Source organism: Bos indicus, chromosome 18 (assembly GCF_029378745.1).
Source record: "Bos indicus isolate NIAB-ARS_2022 breed Sahiwal x Tharparkar chromosome 18, NIAB-ARS_B.indTharparkar_mat_pri_1.0, whole genome shotgun sequence".
In the NCBI taxonomy this organism is placed as follows: Eukaryota; Metazoa; Chordata; class Mammalia; order Artiodactyla; family Bovidae; genus Bos; species Bos indicus.
Window position 1 is genome coordinate 59259256 of NC_091777.1, and position 17006 is coordinate 59276261.

Consider the following 17006-nt stretch of genomic DNA (forward strand, 5'->3'; position numbering starts at 1 on the left):
TGTGTTGAACCAGATGATATTTCATAAGGGTCTTTCAACCTAGAAGGAAAGTGGTGCTAAACTTTGATGGCAGAGGGATTTCATTAGGGAGGGGCCATTAAATCTCAGGATGTAAGGAAAGATCGGGCTCCCCAGGTGGTGCTAGTGATAAAGAATCACCTGCCAATGCAGGAGACATAAGAGACATGGGTTTGATCCCTGAGTCGGGAGGAGGGTATGGCAACCTACTCCATGGGCAGAGGAGTCTGGTGGACTACAGTCCATAGGGTCGCAAAGAGCCAGACATGACTGAAGTGACTTAGCTCACGGGCACAGGGAAGGATTATTCGTAGACTCCGAGGACCATCAGCTCCATAGCAACCTGTAGTACAAAGGCTTCTTCTGGAGATGATGCAGCTGCTATTTCTTGCTGCCAGTGCAGTGGGGTTCTCTCCATGTCTTTCCAAACCACGTGCATGTGCCGCATACTTGCACAATACAGATAAACAGGAACTCTTGTGAATGGTTGGTGGGAATGTAAATAGTACATGGAGAACAGTACGGAGGTTCCTCAAATATTAAAAAGAACATGCATAGGATCTCAGAGTCTCACTTCTGATTATATACCCAAAGAAGCAGAATCAGTGTATTTTAAAAAATACTTATTTATTTGACTCCAGTGGGCCTTAGTTGTGGATCACGAGATCCTTTTTGCATCACGCAGGACCTTTCATCCTGGCAGGGGGCTCTGGAGTATGCCGGCTCTGTCTTTGCGGTACCTGGGCTTAGTTGCTCTGCTGCATGTGGGATCTTACATCCCCAACCAAGGATTGAACAAGGATTGAGTCCCCTTTGTTGCAAGGCAGGTTCTTAACCTGGAATTCCTGTGACCACCAGGAATGTCCTGTGAAAAATCAGTATTTTGAAGGAGTTAACTGCATTCGTATCGGAGAAGGCAATGGCACCCCACTCCATTACTCTTGCCTGGAAAATCCCATGGACAGAGGAGTCCTGCAGGTAGGCTGCAGTCCATGGGGTCGCACAGAGTCGGACATGACTGAAACGACGCAGCAGCAGCACTGCATTCGTATAATCAATATTTCTTTATTCACAACAATCATTTTGCTTCAAATAACACAGTTTTATCTGATTTCAGTTCTTCATAACAGAACCTAGGAATGCCCCAAAGGCTCTCAAGGTTGAAAGAATCTATTAGAGTTTCTTTTCATGGTGAAATCAAAGAATAGTTAATTTGGGGATTATATACTAATAATTTGCATGGAGCTTTTATAGACTCTGGCCCCCTAAAACCTACTCCCCTGTTTATGGATGTTCCTGTATGATATTTCCCAATGTCCTCTTTTGTTCCCAAATAAAACCATTAGTATGCGCCTGATTTACATGAAGTGAAAATAGAAAAATAAACATGTAAACTATTATGAAATAAACTTCAGAACTAAGGTTAAAAGTGCTTTCTCTATTTGACCTTGGAGAATTCTGAAATAACTTATTTGTGATTATTTATTTATTATTGGCTGAACAGTTGTGGCTCAGGGGCTTAGTGGCTCCACAGCATGTGGGAATTTCCTGGACCAGGCATTGACCCCTCATCTCCTGCATTGGCAGGCCGATTCCTTATCCCTGAGTCACCAGGGAAGTCCCAGAAATCATTGAGAATGCAGACTACATGGTGGCATTTTTTTGTTTGTTTGATAAACTAGAAATTTCATACATTCAATCCCCAACATTTTTGTTCTTGTTACTTTGAAGTCACCGAAAGCACAAGAATGAACCAAACCCAAAGTTTAGTTTGGATACTGGCACAGATGATATGTTATGAGAATGTTTGTTAACTGATGAAGCTTTCTAGTTGGAGCACTATAGACTTCCAACCTGATGGGAATTTCTCAGCCTGCCCAGATAGGCAGCATAGGAAGCAGTTGGTTTAAAGTCTAAAGGTATCAGTTGTCAAACATGGAGAAACCACAGTGAGACTGTTTAACAAAACACTAAATGTTTACTCATGCTATGAATTTGTTACATTCCTTTTCCTGCTGTACAGATATGTTCCATTGTTCCATATGGTTGTTGAAGATGGTAGTAAATTACTATTTATCTGTTTTACTAAACAGAAAAATTACTATTTACTATCTGTTGCTTAAGACATTTTTACACTAGCCTAATGAACAGTAATGTTTAGAAATATTTAATATTAATCCTAAATAGAAGTCCCGTTTTCCAAAGCATATTAAAATGATGTAACATTATAGAACTAATAAATATGTTCCATAGTTCATTGTCAGCTGTAGTAGAATTTCCTTTTTCTTGAGTTTTTTTTTTTAATATTGTGATGGGTTTTGCCATACCTCAACATGAATCAGCCATAGGCATTCATGTGTCCCCTCCCTCCTTTCCCACCCTATCCCTTCAAGTTGTCACAGAGCAGTGGCTCTGGATGCTCAGTCATATATCAAACTCCCACTGGCTATCTATTTTACATGTGGTAATATACATGTTTCAATGCGATTCTCTAAAATCATGCTACCCTATTTCTTTTGTTTTTATAAGTTTTTCCTTAGCGTTATTTTTTCTGTCCACATGTTGTGACTGAGATTTAAAGTTTAATTTACATTTCTCCTCTGCCTTACACTAACAAATACATAAGTCGGTGGGTTATTTTGAGACTTTTGTAATGTGAAAATGCACATAAGACAATGACAGGGAACATAGTAGCTGCCCTATAAACATGAAGAAAGTTCCTTTAGGACTTGAGTTCAGTCAGTTAATACACATAGAAATATTTATAAATAGTGCAAAGTTGGTGATAATTTTGGTGAAAGTAAATTGTAATGTCTTCTCAAGATGTTATTTTGTACTCTGTTCTGTTGTCCACATCTGACAGAGGTTTTAGAAACAGCAAAGAAAAGAGAGAATATATAATTTTTTTAAATTAAAACTGCCTAATTACTGTCAAGTGATCTTTTAGTAATTTTTGACATTCCATTACGTTCAGGAAGTATTCACTTATGATGTTATATGTATATGATGTATATTATGATGTAAACAAGTTTTTCTCAAAAGTATTTGAAGCTATGTCATCATAAGCATGGAACAGAAACAGTTTCTATACAGAAGAATGCAGTTCTCATTACAGGAAAGTTTTTCTCTCTTCTTTAATAACTTTTAAAATTTATTTTTGGCCGTGCTGGGTCTTCACTGTGCTCCTGGCTTTTCTATCCTTGCGGCGAGCAGGGGCTATAAATTCTGTACATAAAATACATAAACGTGGCTGGTGTTTGGTTGGAGACTGGCATTCTGAATCTCCTTGTTTTGGTCAGTCCAGATCACTCAGTGTCTTTTTTTTCTTTCCGCTGTGCTGAGCCTTTCTCTGTGCAGCAGAGAAAACTGCACGTGGGCTTTCTCTAGTTGCAGCAAGCAGGAACTACTCTTAATTGCTGTGCTGGTTTCTCACTGCTATAGCTACTCTTGTTGCAGAGCACAGGCTTTAGAACACAGGCTCAAAAAAAAAAAAAAAAGAACACAGGCTCAGTACTTGTGTTGCTTGGGCTTAGTTGCTCCAAGGCACGTGGTATCCTCCCAGACCAGGGATCAAATCTGTGTCCCATGCATTGGCAGGTGGATTCTTTATCACTGGACCACCAGGGAAGTGTCAGTGAGTGGCTTTCAACTGAGCAAATCCCAGTATCTTTCAACCAGGATACTCCTGTGTCTTTTAACCGTTAATACCCTGCGAAATAAAATTTGGGGTCATCACCGCATAACTGGGAGATCTGAAAACCAGGAGAGACTCCCCTAAACTTACCTGGACTTCCTGAGGACGATGGGCCCAAGAAGCTGTTACTGATTTCCCAAGGCTACTATGTCGGAAGCTCAGAATGGTACCTGTTTTGCTCCAGCCTGCATTCCCCTCAGGGTGCATTGTCGTTGGGGCTGCTGCAGTGACTAATAAGCTTGATCTTTGAAGAAGTGGAATGTCAAGATATTTTTCTCCTTATAGGTGTTTATTAAGAGCTGTGTGTTTCACATTCCAGCTTGTCATCCCTACACAAAGCCAGTTCTTGTTTACTTAAACTGCTTAAATTAATTCTAATTGCAGGAATATTTCTGGGTCCAGCCGCCACCCCACATCAACCCCTACCCACCCCCAGCCCGGGCACCACACCAGGTTTCAGTTCCTATACTGAACTGCTTCAGCCTCATCAGCAGGAATCCTGTTAAGAGGAAACCTTACTCTCCAATGCAATTATCCCACGGAATTTTAAGTTTTTACTTTAAAACTGTTACAGTTATGAGGAATCAATGATGCAACACAAGACGGGAAAGACCATCATGTACTTCTAAACCCTGACAAGATACCTGGGAACCGAAAGGAAGAACACAGCAGGTGTCCTCTTGGCCCTGCTCGGCCCCGCTGGCTCCGCCCCTCACACGCCCAGGCCAGGCGCATGCGTGTGTCCTACGCCCCGCCCTTCGCTGTGGCATTCCTCTCATACCAATGGCTGAGGAGTCTCGCGTCCTCGCTTCGACGCAAGGGATTCTACAGCCAATTCCGGAAGCTGAGACTTGGTAGACGCGGTCGACCATTGGAAACGTCAGGTACTTGTTTTTGTTTTTGTTGTTAAGCTGCGCCTGTGGGGTCCCCTCTTCTCCCTATTTGTAGTCTCCAGTCACTTCTCACCTCCCTATTCCCCGACCCCTTCCTGTAGCCCAAATAAATTCAGCTGTTAGCTGTGAGAGGCCCATAGTCTGATTTCCTCTCGATGTAAGATCCTGAGGTAACACATACAGTGCACAAAATACGTAGTAATTTATAAGGAAAAAGTCATTTTAATTATGACGTGGCACTTGATAATTTTATAAGTATCAAATCACGTGTTCAGGAACTAGTGTAGAATATCAGCTTTGGGACTGGTGCTTGACCTGAAGTTCTTTCTCGAGTGTTAGGGAGGCGTATTACTGTCCTTTTCTGTTTTATATGAGCATGGTAGTAAATTGACTACAAAGACTTCATTTTAGGAGATTATTTTCAGTGATGCTGGTTACTTGTATGAGCATTAGAATCAAAGAGAAATATAAAATGGTCGCAGTGCTCAGTCAGATCTCTTTGAGATCCCCAGGGTCTGTAGCCCACCAGGCTCCTGTGTCCATGGGATTTCCCAGGCAAGAATACTGGAGTGGGTCGTTGTTAAGTCGCTCAGTCCTGTCGGACTGTTGGCAACCCTATGGACTGCAGCAGGCAGGGTTCCCTGCCCTTCACCATCTCCGGAACTTGCTCAAACTCCTGTCTATCGAGTCCGTGATGACATCCAACAATTCCATCCTCTTTTCCACCTGCTTTCCATCTTTCCCAGCATCAGGGTCTTTTCCAATGAGTCGGCTCTTCACATCAGGTAGCCAAAGTATTGGAGCTTCAGATTCAGCATCAGTCCTTCCAGTGAATATTCAGGGTTGATTTCCTTTAGGATTTGTTATGGAAAAATGAGAATCCAGAGTCACAAAGCACACCTCGGAAGACACTCAAGACAGTGGAGTACCTTTTATTACCCCAGCACGTCCCAGGGGAATCCGTTCCGAACAAGGACCCCGACATTTTCGAGAGACTCGGTTTTATACCCCTCACTAAGTGAGTGTTTACATGTTCGCAACTTTTTTTGATGTATATGATTTAGTTTTACAACCTGTAGGTGTAGGGAGAACTAACAAGGTTAAAGGGGAAAGTAATTATACTTCAAGGGGGATATCTTCATTGTTAATCTAACCAGGGCAGCCTGACCTTAACTCCAATCTTTGCCATCTGTGGGGAGAGAGGTCTCCAAGGAGACCTGGTTTTACTTTAAGGATGGTTTCCTCATTCTTGGGCAAAGTTCAAGCCCAGTTCACCTGTTTTCTTAAGATGGCTGACAGGCCTCAAGATGGAGTTCTTCCTGCCTTCCTCAAAGCAGCCCCAAGAGATTGATGGTCCTAGAGGGCTTGCCTTGCTGTCCAAGGGACTCTTGAGAGTCTTCTTCAGCACCACAGTCCAAAAACATGAATTCTTCTATGTTCAGCCTTCTTTATGGACCAGCATTCAAAAAGCAAAACTTTGATTCTAATTTTTATATCATAGGCTCTTCAGATAAAACATTCAGTTGCTTAAGCCCTGCATAAGAACGTTATAAAATTTTTATTTTCTAGTGTTCCCCTTACATAATTGTTGAAATGGAGATGATATGTAATGTATATATAATACTTAAGTCGTGAATAATGTTGATAATGCCATTTATCTTGTTTTAAAAATAGTCCACAAAAATGTCGTCTTACCTATTTACACCTCTCATACAGAGGGTTACCACATGCAGCTGTTTTTGGTTAGATGCCACATCCAAAGACTCAACGGCAGTATGTTACGTGACAGGTTAAAGCAAAATCAAAAAACCCATGAATTTAATTTGAAACTGTATATGATATTACATATTTGCTAGGAATTTGATATTTGGAGAGAAGAAAATACAGTCGACCCTTCGTATCTGCATATCTATGGATTCAATCAAAGCATGGAAAATATTTGGGGAAAAAAATCCATGATATTCCAAAAAACACAACTTGAATTTGCCACTCATCTCAACTATTTGCGTAGCACTTGTATTATATCTGAGCTTCCCTGGTGGCTCAGATAGTAAAGAATGTGCCTGCATTGCAGGAGACATGGTTTGATACGTAGGTCAGGAAGATCCCCTGGAGAAGGAAATAGCCACCCACTCCAGTATTCTTGCCTGGAGAATTCCCGGTACAGAGGAGCCTGGCGGACAGAGGAGTCTGACTCCATGGGGTCGCAAAGAGTCGGACACGACTGAGCTACTAACATTACGTTATTTTGAGTATAGGGACCTTTGTTGTCAGTGTGATGCCTTTGCTTTTTAACTTCTAGGAAGCAGATGTCTTTTAATTTCCTGCAGTCGCGACCTTCTTCAGAGATTACACTATTGAATTGTTCAGCCCCGCCCGCCTCACCTTCCCAAGGTGCAGGGCAGACCCGACTTCCTTCCCTCCACGACAGCTTGTCTCCGCTTCCCCAGGCCGCCCCCACCGTTTCACTGCCGGCCCGCGCAGCTTCCCACATCCGGAAGTGGAGAGCCGGCGGTGCAGCTGTCTCAGCAGCGCGGCGTGAGTTTCTCTCTTAGTCGCAGGTGCCGCTCTCATTCGGCTTCCCTTGGTACCCCGGGTCTGAGGGTCTCTGCTGATTCTAAATCCTCGCGCCCGCCCCACCAACCCCAGCAAATTCAGACGTCTCCGAGAGCGGTGAAGGGGCACCTCCCTTTTGGTTTAAAGTCTGCACTGAAGCCCGTTCCAGCTTTTGAAACTCGGAAACGCTGCGTTTCGCACCTCCTTCCAGTCTTAAAACCATTTAGTGTCCCCTCTGCACTTCCTGCACCGCATAAAATTCTCTTCCACGAGGTGGGTATTTATGCTCCGCGGTCCTCAGCCTCGCCTTCTCGGCCCCTGGAAGCCACGTCCCCTTCCCAGGTCCTGGGGTTCTGGGGAGCGCGCCCCGCTCCTGAGACCCACTCCCTCTCAGCGCCCATATCTTATCGGGCCTTGTCTTCATAATGACCTTTCCCCTGATCCTGTGTCGGGGTGGGTGACCTGGGCCAGCCACTTGACCCCCGTGGTTCTTCCATCCCAAATTCCACCAGCTGGAATTTGGCTCTTGCAGGAGGAGGGCTTCTTATTCAGCCGCCATTCCCGTAAATAGTGGGGGTGGGGTGGGGTGTGGTGTCATGTCATGAGAAGCAAAGACATCGACTTCGAGAGAAATAGAAAACTGAAAAAAGCCTGAGGAAGAATCGATGAAAGAGAATTGGTGAGGAACTTGCAAAGAGACGGAAACATGAAAGAGGAATTCTTGAAGGTTGCGGGTAGGCAAGGACAGAAGTTTAGAAAAAAGCAAGATCTCCAGAGTTAAAGGTGAGCAAAATAGGAAGGTGTTGTTCAGTCCGAGTCTTTGCGACCCCTGTATCTCTCAGAGTTTGCTCAAATTCTTGTTCATTGAGTCCAGTTCAGTTCAGTTGTCGCTCAGTCATGTCCGACTCTTTTCGAACCCATGAATCGCAGCACGCCAGGCCTCCCTGTCCATCACCAACTCCCGGAGTTCACTCGGACCCAGGTCCATCGAGTCAGTGATGCCATCCAGCCATCTCAGCATCCTCTGTCGTCCCCTTCTCCTCCTGCCCCCAATCCCTCCCAGGATCAGAGTCTTTTCCAATGAGTCACCTCTTCACATGAGGTGGCCAAAGTACTGCAGTTTCAGCTTCAGCATCATTCCTTCTGAAGAAATCCCAGGGCTGATCTCCTTCAGAATGGACTGGTTGGATCTCCTTGCAGTCCAAGGAACTCTCAAGAGTCTTCTCCAACACCACAGTTCAAAAGCATCAATTCTTCGGCGCTCGGCCTTCTTCACAGTCCAACTCTCACATCCATACATGACCACAGGAAAAACCATAGCCTTGACTAGATGAACCTTTGTTGGCAAAGTAATGTCTTTGCTTTTGAATATGCTATCTAGGTTGGTCATAACTTTCCTTCCAAGGAGTAAGTGTCTTTTAATTTCATGGCAGCAATCACCATCTGCAGTGATTTTGGAGCCCCAAAAAATAAAGTCTGACACTGTTTCCACTGTTTCCCCATCTATTTCCCATGAAGTGATGGGACCGGGTGCCATGATCTTCGTTTTCTGAATGTTGAGCTTTAAGCCGACTTTTTCACTCTCAACTTTCACTTTCCTCAAGAGGCTTTTGAGTTTCTCTTCACTTTCTGCCATAAGGGTGGTGTCATCTGCATATCTGAGGTTATTGATATTTCTCCTGGCAATCTTGATTCCAGCTTGCGTTTCTTCCAGTCCAGCGTTTCTCCCAGTCCAGCGTTTCTCGTGATGTACTCTGCATATAAGTTAAATAAACAGGTTGACTATACAGCCTTGACGTACTCCTTTTCCTATTTGGAACCAGTCTGTTGTTCCATGTCCAGTTCTAACTGTTGCTTCCTGACCTGCATACAGATTTCTCAAGAGGCAGGTCAGGTGGTCTGGTATTCCCATCTCTTTCAGAACTTTCCACAGTTAATTGTGATCCACACAGTCAAAGGCTTTGGCATAGTCAATAAAGCAGAAATAGATGTTTTTCTGGAACTCTCTTGCATTTTCAATGATCCAGTGGATGTTGGCAATTTGATCTCTGGTTCCTCTGCCTTTTCTAAAACCAGCTTGAACATCTGGAAGTTCATGGTTCACATATTGCTGAAGTCTGGCTTGGAGAATTTTCAGCATTACTTTACTAGCATGTGAGCTGAGTGCAATTGTGCGGTAGTTTGAGCATTCTTTGGCATTGCCTTTCTTTGGGATTGGAATGAAAACTGACCTTTTCCAGTCCTGTGGCCACTGCTGAGTTTTCCAAATGTGCTGGCATATTGAGTGCAGCACTTTCACAGCATCATCTTCCAGGATTTAAAATAGCTCAGCTGGAATTCCATCACCTCCACTAGCTTTGTTCATAGTGATGCTTTCTAAGGCCTACTTGACTTCACATTCCAGGATGTCTGGCTATAGATGAGTGATTATCTTGGTCGTGAAGATCTTTTTTGTATAGTTCTTCTGTGTATTCTTGCCACCTCTTCTTAATATCTTCTGCTTCTGTTAGGTCCATACCATTTCTGTCCTTTATTGAGCCCATCTTTGCATGAAATGTTCCCTTGGTATCTCTAATTTTCTTGAAGAGATCTCTAGTTTTTCCCATTCTGTTGTTTTCCTCTATTTCTTTGCATTGATCGCTGAGGAAGGCTTTCTTATCTCTTCTTGCTATTCTTTGGAACTCTGCATTCAGATGTTTATATCTTTCCTTTTCTCCTTTGCTTTTCACTTTTCTTTTCACAGCTATTTGTAAGGCCTCCCCAGACAGCCATTTTGCTTTTTTGCATTTCTTTTCCATGGGGATGGTCTTGATCCCTGTCTCCTGTACAGTGTCACAAACCTCCGTCCATAGTTCATCAGGCACTCTATCAGATCTAGGCCCTTAAACCTATTTCTCACTTCCACTGTGTAATCATTGAGTCCAGGGATGCTATCTAACCATCTGATCCTCTGCCAACCCCTTCTATAGCCTTCAGGTAGAGGGGCTAGGAATCAGGGGTCCCAAAGAGGGCGACAGTGGAGAGGCGGTTCACACAGAGAGCCCGCAAAGGGGATACAAGAGTTAGAACCTTGGCTTAAAGAGCAATATCCTGCTGGGAGAGAAAGGGGACCCCTAGTGATCGGGCTTCCCTCGTGGCTCAGCTACTAAAGAACCCGCTGGTAATGCGGGAGACCTGGGTTCAATCCCTGGGTTGGGAAGATCCCCTGGATAAGGGAACAGCTACCCACTCCAGTATTCTGACCTGGAGAATTCCATGGACTACAGCCATGGGGTTGCAAGAGTCAGACAGGACTGAGCGACTTTGACTCACATCCAATAACTGGAGGAGCTGAGAAAGCAAGCAAGGTGAAAGGAAGCGTAGCCACTTGGGGGTGCCAGAGAGTTGGGAGGAAGGGAGGGCAGAGATGGAGGAAGAAAGGCAGAAATTCATGGAGATTTAGGATCATCAAGGAGGTTGGATTAGAAGCATTTTACAGGGAACAGATGGCAGCGAGAGGCCAGATGGGAGTCAGGGAAGAAGTAGAGAGGAGGACAGCTGGAGAGCAGAGGGGAAGAGAAAGGGAGACGGAGAAAGAAGTAGGGACACAGATCAACTAAATGAAGTGGAAACAAGTAGTGTGCAGGTGGGGGAGAGGACTAGATCCAGGAGAGTGTTGAATTGGTTGGATAAGGATTATGAAGTCGTGATACATTGATTTTTGCCTTACCTCATAGCTCAGTCAGTAAAGAATCTGCCTGCAATGCAGGAGACCCGAGTTCAGTTTCTGGGTGGGGAAGATCCTCTGGAGAAGGAAATGGCAACCACTCCAGTATTCTTGCCTGGAGAATCCCATGGACAGAAGAGCCTCGCGGGCTACAGTCCATGGGATCGCAAGAGTCTGACACGACTTGGTAACAAAACCACCACATTGATTTTTGGCTTTAGGATCTAATAAATTTAAAACTTGTTTCTTTACATTATACAGATGAGAAGTGCAAAACTTCTGTCTGTAAGGCTTGTGCCTTTTGTAATTATTTGTATTAAAAGATAACATCCATATGCAGAACTGACTGACTCTCTTACTACATAATGCCTTTTCCAGGAACATTAAATATGTTCTTTGTGATCATTTTCCTTTTTGCTTTCTCTTTTCTGTACATTTAATTCTTTTTGTAGCTTGGGATAGATTAGATCATTCAATACCAACTTTCTTGTAAAGAATTATTCACTTCTGAAATAAGATTTGTTACCCTCCTGTAAATAGTTCATGTCATTGTTTTCTAAGTATGCTGTGTTCTCAAGGAGGTTTTTTGTTTTCACTTGACACCATAATTCTTCTGTGGAAAAATTTTTAACAAGCTGATTCACTTTAGCTCTGTTTCATGTTTATTTGAGGCCCATTTGCTGTTTCTTCTTAATGTTATATTTTTGAAGCATTTTTCTGGCAACTAGTAAAGAGATGTAGACTGTTTTGGCGAGTACTTAGGAAGAATGTCAGTGATCTTTTATATTAAAGAGTCACGACCTAATTTAAGCAGTTCGTCTGATACTCCATTTTCCTCTCTTTTATGTGATCTGGTAACTAGTGAGCAAGGAGGTGATCTGATGATGTTTCCCTCTGGTCCAGAATCTGAGCAACAGTGACCACTGAAATGATTGGCCAAATCAGGTGTGTGACTGTGTGTGACAGTTCTTCTTGGAGGGAGAGCCCAGTTGTTACTAGAATTTAAAATGGGTCCCAATTTTGCAAAGTGAAAAAGGACAACAGTAGGATGGAAGCGGGAACATATGCTTAGAGTGAGACAGATTATCAGCAAATGTCTTCTATGAATAAGGGTCCATCTGCAGGGAGGCCTCCCACCTCCACTGGCTTCCCCGTGTCCTCAGGGCAGCATCCTGACTCCTCAGGTGGCTCCACAGCCCTTTGTCACCCTCAGGTCACTGCCAGTGTCTCCAGCCTCATCCAGGGAGCTGAACCCATTCTCACGGTCAGTCTGTCCTGGTCATATCCACTTAGTCCTTGCTCATAGACACCAAAACCTTCACTGTCTTGGATCTTAGTTTCTACACCTGTCTTTGGTCATTAATCACTGTGGCCCTTGCTCTTTCTGTTCTTTCAGGTCTAGGCCAGCGAGGTCTCCCCGTCTCTTTCCCATATTCTCTGTCACATTAACCAGGTTTACTGCCTCTATATTAATCACCTTCATCAGAAATGCCCTTGGCCTTTGAGTGTTTGGAGTCTTTCCTCTTTTCCCTCCATTGAAGGATGCACCATGTTCCTCTTCCTCCATGGATGCTCACAGCATCTCACTCTGGGGGTGAGGACTGGGAATGTGGGTTGGGCTGAAGAATTCTCAGGGGAGACAGAGGGGACAGGGTAGGTGGTGATGGTTCCTGTATCTGTTCTGGACATTTCAACTCTAATTGATCCTTACCCCATGTGGACACTTAATCACTGAAAAGCAAAAAGATATGGGGAGTCCTAATGAGCCCAATAGGTCTAGTGTCTTGAGGTGTCCCCATGTTTTAGTCTGCTGTGTCACTCCTCACTGCAGCCCCCAGGTCTTCTAAGCTCTGTCCACCCAGGGACCGGTTGCCATCTTAGACAGCAGCTCTGCCTTCCAGCAGTTTATGTGCTCAGATCAGGGGATGCTGAGTTTACTGTGGTTAGAGTGGCCAGAAGGTTTGGAATCCAAGGGGATATGAGGGAGTCCGTGTCCCCCGCCCTCCTTAAAGATCTGGGATATCTTCCAGTTAGCTCTCACTGGGGAGAACAGGGGTCAGTGAGACTGGGTCTCTCTATGTTTGTTAATTCTTCACTGCCCTCAATCCAACCAAATCTCAAGGGCCTGTAAAACTTTCTGCTGTCCCAAGTTGCTGGCAGGTTTTCCCAGGAGGGCCACTTCCTTCGTCTCTGTACTGAGTGCCGATTGTCCTTGGATTTGCAGCTTGTGCGCAACTCTGTTGCGATGCTCATGCCCTTGTCTCTGCTGTTTATCCCTCTTGTTCAACCATGCATGAAGAGGTATAAAAATGGGGGAAAGAGAAGGGGAGTTTGTCAGAGTCTCCAGGAGGATTGTGGCAGCAAGAGTAGGCCTGTGGATGAACCTAATGAATGGGGGGGTGTGTGTGTGTGTATGTGTGTGAGAGAGAGAGACATTCATACTTGTGGGATCATGGGGTGTGTGGAACTCTTGACAAAGGTGGTCTCAGTTCTACCTGGAGGACCTAGATGTGGGCTCATGGCCAATTGTGGGCTGCGTGGAATGGTGGGCGTGCCATAGTGTCTTAGCTCAGTTTCCCTGGGACACAGATGCTGAGACTGAGGTTTGCATGGCTGGGTTTCATTGGGAAACACATGATCACACCTCTGAAGGAAGGAAGGAAGTGGAATTGGATTGAGGACTGTTACCCTGCAGTGTGTTAAAATCAAGGCCTGAGCTGAGCCCACAGGGAGGTCTGTGTGCAGGAGGATGGGCACAGTGGTCACAGAGAAGGGGGAGGGGATCCAGGAGGTGCCCCACAGCACCCCCTGCACACAGTGCATTCTGTGGGATCTTTAGGGAGGGCGAGAATCAGGCCCTTAGAATAACTGTCATTAAAATTCTAGAGATCACTTTGCGGATTACCTATAGATTTTCTGTTAGTTTGAGTTGCTAATGAAGATTTCAGATGGAAGGTAAAAAAAGAGAAGTTGGCGTGTTCCTTGGAAGATGTTGAAGTTGCATTGGGGCGTGTGCATCAGCCTACACATCTGTCTTGTATTATTAGATTTTGGTGATGACAGTTTGGGGCTGCTGGGGTCACTGTGACTGATAAGGTGTCTTGAGTCTCGTTGGTGTTTGGGCTTCTTCGTGTGTATTATTCCATCATTAACACAGGAGTTGTTAAGGCTTGGAACCTTCTGGGGATTGCCTAGCAGGATGGGTGGATTATTACTAGGTCTCTGGGGAGTGTGTTAGCCCAGATGCAGATTTGGAAGTTTCTCTCAGCCTCAAAGGGTAATGGTTGGGCCTCAGCTTTGATGGCAGAAGTTTCGCATGATGCAGTGAAGGCTTGTTCTTAGAATCCGAGGGTTATCAGCTCCACAGCAACCTGTAGTACAGAGGCTTATTCTGGAGATGACGCAGCTGCTACTTGTTGCTGCCAGCGCAGTGGATTCCTCTACTGCTCTCTCATCATCTTTACAGGTCTCGGGCGTCTGCCATGTACATGCACAGTACAGTTAATGGTTGTAAACGGTTGAAGGCAAGTAAATGGTACATGGAAAACAGTACGGAGTTACCCAAAGATTAAAAATAGAACATGCATAGGATCGCGCAGTCTCACTTCTAATTATATAGCTGAGAAAAGCAAAATTTTAAGAACTGTTTATGTATTTGGCTTTGCCTGCGTCCTCCAGGATCTTTGGTTTCAGTGCACCGAAATTCTAGTGTGGTGCTCAGGCTTAGTCCCTCCACTGCCTTTGGGATCTTAGTTCCCCCACCAGCGATTGAACCCGCATCCCCCACAGAGCTAGGCAGGTTCTTCACCACTGGGCCATCAGGGAAGTTCTGTGCAAAAATCAGTATTTTGAAGGAGTAACCAGCACTCCCGTAACCCATACTGTATGATTCACAACAATCATGTGTTGTAGAAACAACCTGAATGTCTGTGCTCAGCCGAGTGGATGATGAAACCGTGATGTGTGTATGAGACAGGCTGGGTCCTGGGACCTTTTACTGCAGTTCTTGCACCTGGACGAATGTCTTCTCGGGCAACAGACCACAAAGAAAGTGTAATTGAACAAAGAAACTATAACCACATTCATGAGCGGACAGCAATTCTGAACAATAAGTAAAAGTACACAAACCAAGCTTGATTTCTGAGGCTCCAGAAGCAAAATCAGGTCACTTCCCCTGATCCCTGCTCACAGCACCACCGGGGGGCCCGAGACGGAGCAGGTCACCTCAGCTTCCTTCCAGCCTTAACCAAAGGGATCAACTCACCCCGCTTTTTGGGAGGAGCAGGGGCACACACTTCTTTTTCTGTCTCTCCTTACTGCAGCAAGGGTCCCAATAAAGCCTTTCTTGAAATTCCCCTCTGGTCTCATAACTATTTCTATTGATTAAAGAGCCCCAGGATCCAGGTTGAAAACATGTAAATGTAAGTGTTAGTCACTCAGTCATGTCATACTCTTTGTGACCCCAGGGACTGTACCCTGCCAGGCTCCTCTGTCCATGGAATTCTCTAGGCAAGATTACTGCAGTGGATTGCCATTCTCTTCTTCAGGGGATCTTTCCATCCAAGGGGTCAAATCTGGGTCTTCTGCATTGCTGGCAGATTCTTTACCTTCTGAGCTCCCAGGGAAGTCCTCATTGGTAACCCAGGCAAATATACACACATATTTGTAATGGCATATTCAGTTCAGTTTAGTTGCTCAGCCATGTCTGACTCTGCCAGCTCATGGACTGCAGCACGCCAGGCTTCCCTGTCCATCACCAACTCCCGGAACTTACTCAAACTCATGTCCATCACATCGGTGATGCCATCCAACCATCTCACCCTCTGTCATCCCTTTCTCCCACCTTCAATCTTTCCGAGCTTCAGGGTTCTTGCCACTGACTCAGTTCTTTGCATCAGGTAGCCAAAGTATTGAAGTTTCAGCTTCAGCATCAATACTTCCAATGAATAGTCAGGAATGATTTTGTTTAGGATTGACCAGTTGGATTTCTTTGCTGTCCAAGGGACTCTCAAGAGTCTTCTCCAACACCATGGTTCAAAAGCATCAATTCTTCGCCACTCAGCTTTCTTTATACTCCAACTCTCACATCCATACATGACTACTGGAAAAACCATAGCTTTGACTAGACCTTTGTTGGTAAAGTAATGTCTCTGCTTTTCAATATCCTATCTAGGTTGGTCATAGACATAGCTTTTCTTCCAAGGAGCAAGCATCTTTTAATTTCATTTGTGCAGTCATCATAAGCAGTGATCTTGGAGACCCCAAAAATAAAGTCTGTCACTATTTCCACTGTTTCCCCAGCTATTTGCCATGAAGTGATGGGACCAGATGCCATGATCTTAGTTTTCTGAATGTTGGGTTTTAAGCCAACTTTTTCACTCTCTCACTTTCATCAAGAGGCTCTTTAGTTCTTCTTCACTTTCTGCCATAAGAGTGGTGTCATATGCATATCTGAGGTTACTGATATTTTTCCTGGCAATCTTGATTCCAGCTTGTGCTTCATCCAGCCCAGCATTTCCCATGATGTGCTCTGCATGTAAGTTAAGTAAGCAGGGTAATAATATGCAGCCTTGATGAACTTCTTTCCAAATTTGGAACCAGTCTGTTATTCCATGTCCAGTTCTAACTGTTGCCTCTTGACCTGCATGCAGATTTCTCAAGAGGCAGGTCAGGTGGTCTGGTAGTCCCATCTCTTTAAGATTTTTCCACAGTTTGTTGTGATCCACACAGTCAAAGGGTTTGGCATATTCAATAAAGCAAAAGTAGATGTTTTTGTGGCATTCTCTTGCTTTTTTGATGATCCAGTGGATGTTGGCAATTTGATCTCTGGTTCCTCTGCCTTTTCTGAATCCAACTTGAACATCTGGAAGTTCCCAGTTCACATATTGTTGAAGCCTGGCTTGGAGAACTTTTATCATTACTTTGCTAGCATGTGAGCTGAGTGCAATTGTGTGGTAGTTTGAACATTCTTTGGCATTGCCTTTCTTTGGGATTGGAATGAAAACTGACCTTTTCCAGTCCTGTGGCCACTTCTGAGTTTTCCAGATTGGCTATCGTATTGAGTGCAACACTTCCACAGCATCATCTTTTAGGATTTGAAATAGCTCAGCTGGAATTCCATCACCTCCACTAGCTTTGT

The 17006-nt window shown here is 44.5% G+C and overlaps 2 protein-coding genes across 6 annotated transcripts in view; both read left to right on the forward strand.

Moving 5' to 3' along the window:
- The window catches only part of LOC109571940 (zinc finger protein 665-like), a 348725-nt gene that overhangs the window by 83772 nt on the left and 247947 nt on the right, over positions 1 to 17006 (forward strand). The window lies entirely within an intron of this gene.
- Positions 1 to 17006, forward strand: part of LOC109571814 (zinc finger protein 665-like) — a 41362-nt gene that overhangs the window by 3576 nt on the left and 20780 nt on the right. For 2 of the 5 annotated variants that reach the window (XM_070771576.1, XM_070771580.1), the window contains exon 1: positions 4462 to 4596. Coding sequence is in view for 2 of the 5 variants with exons in the window: in XM_070771577.1 (XP_070627678.1) it covers positions 4446 to 4596 (151 nt within the window). In the remaining 3 variants the exon portion in view is untranslated. Of the gene's footprint in view, positions 1 to 4096; positions 4597 to 17006 lie in introns of those variants that run through there. The other 3 variants (XM_070771577.1, XM_070771578.1, XM_070771579.1) reach the window with 3 other exon arrangements.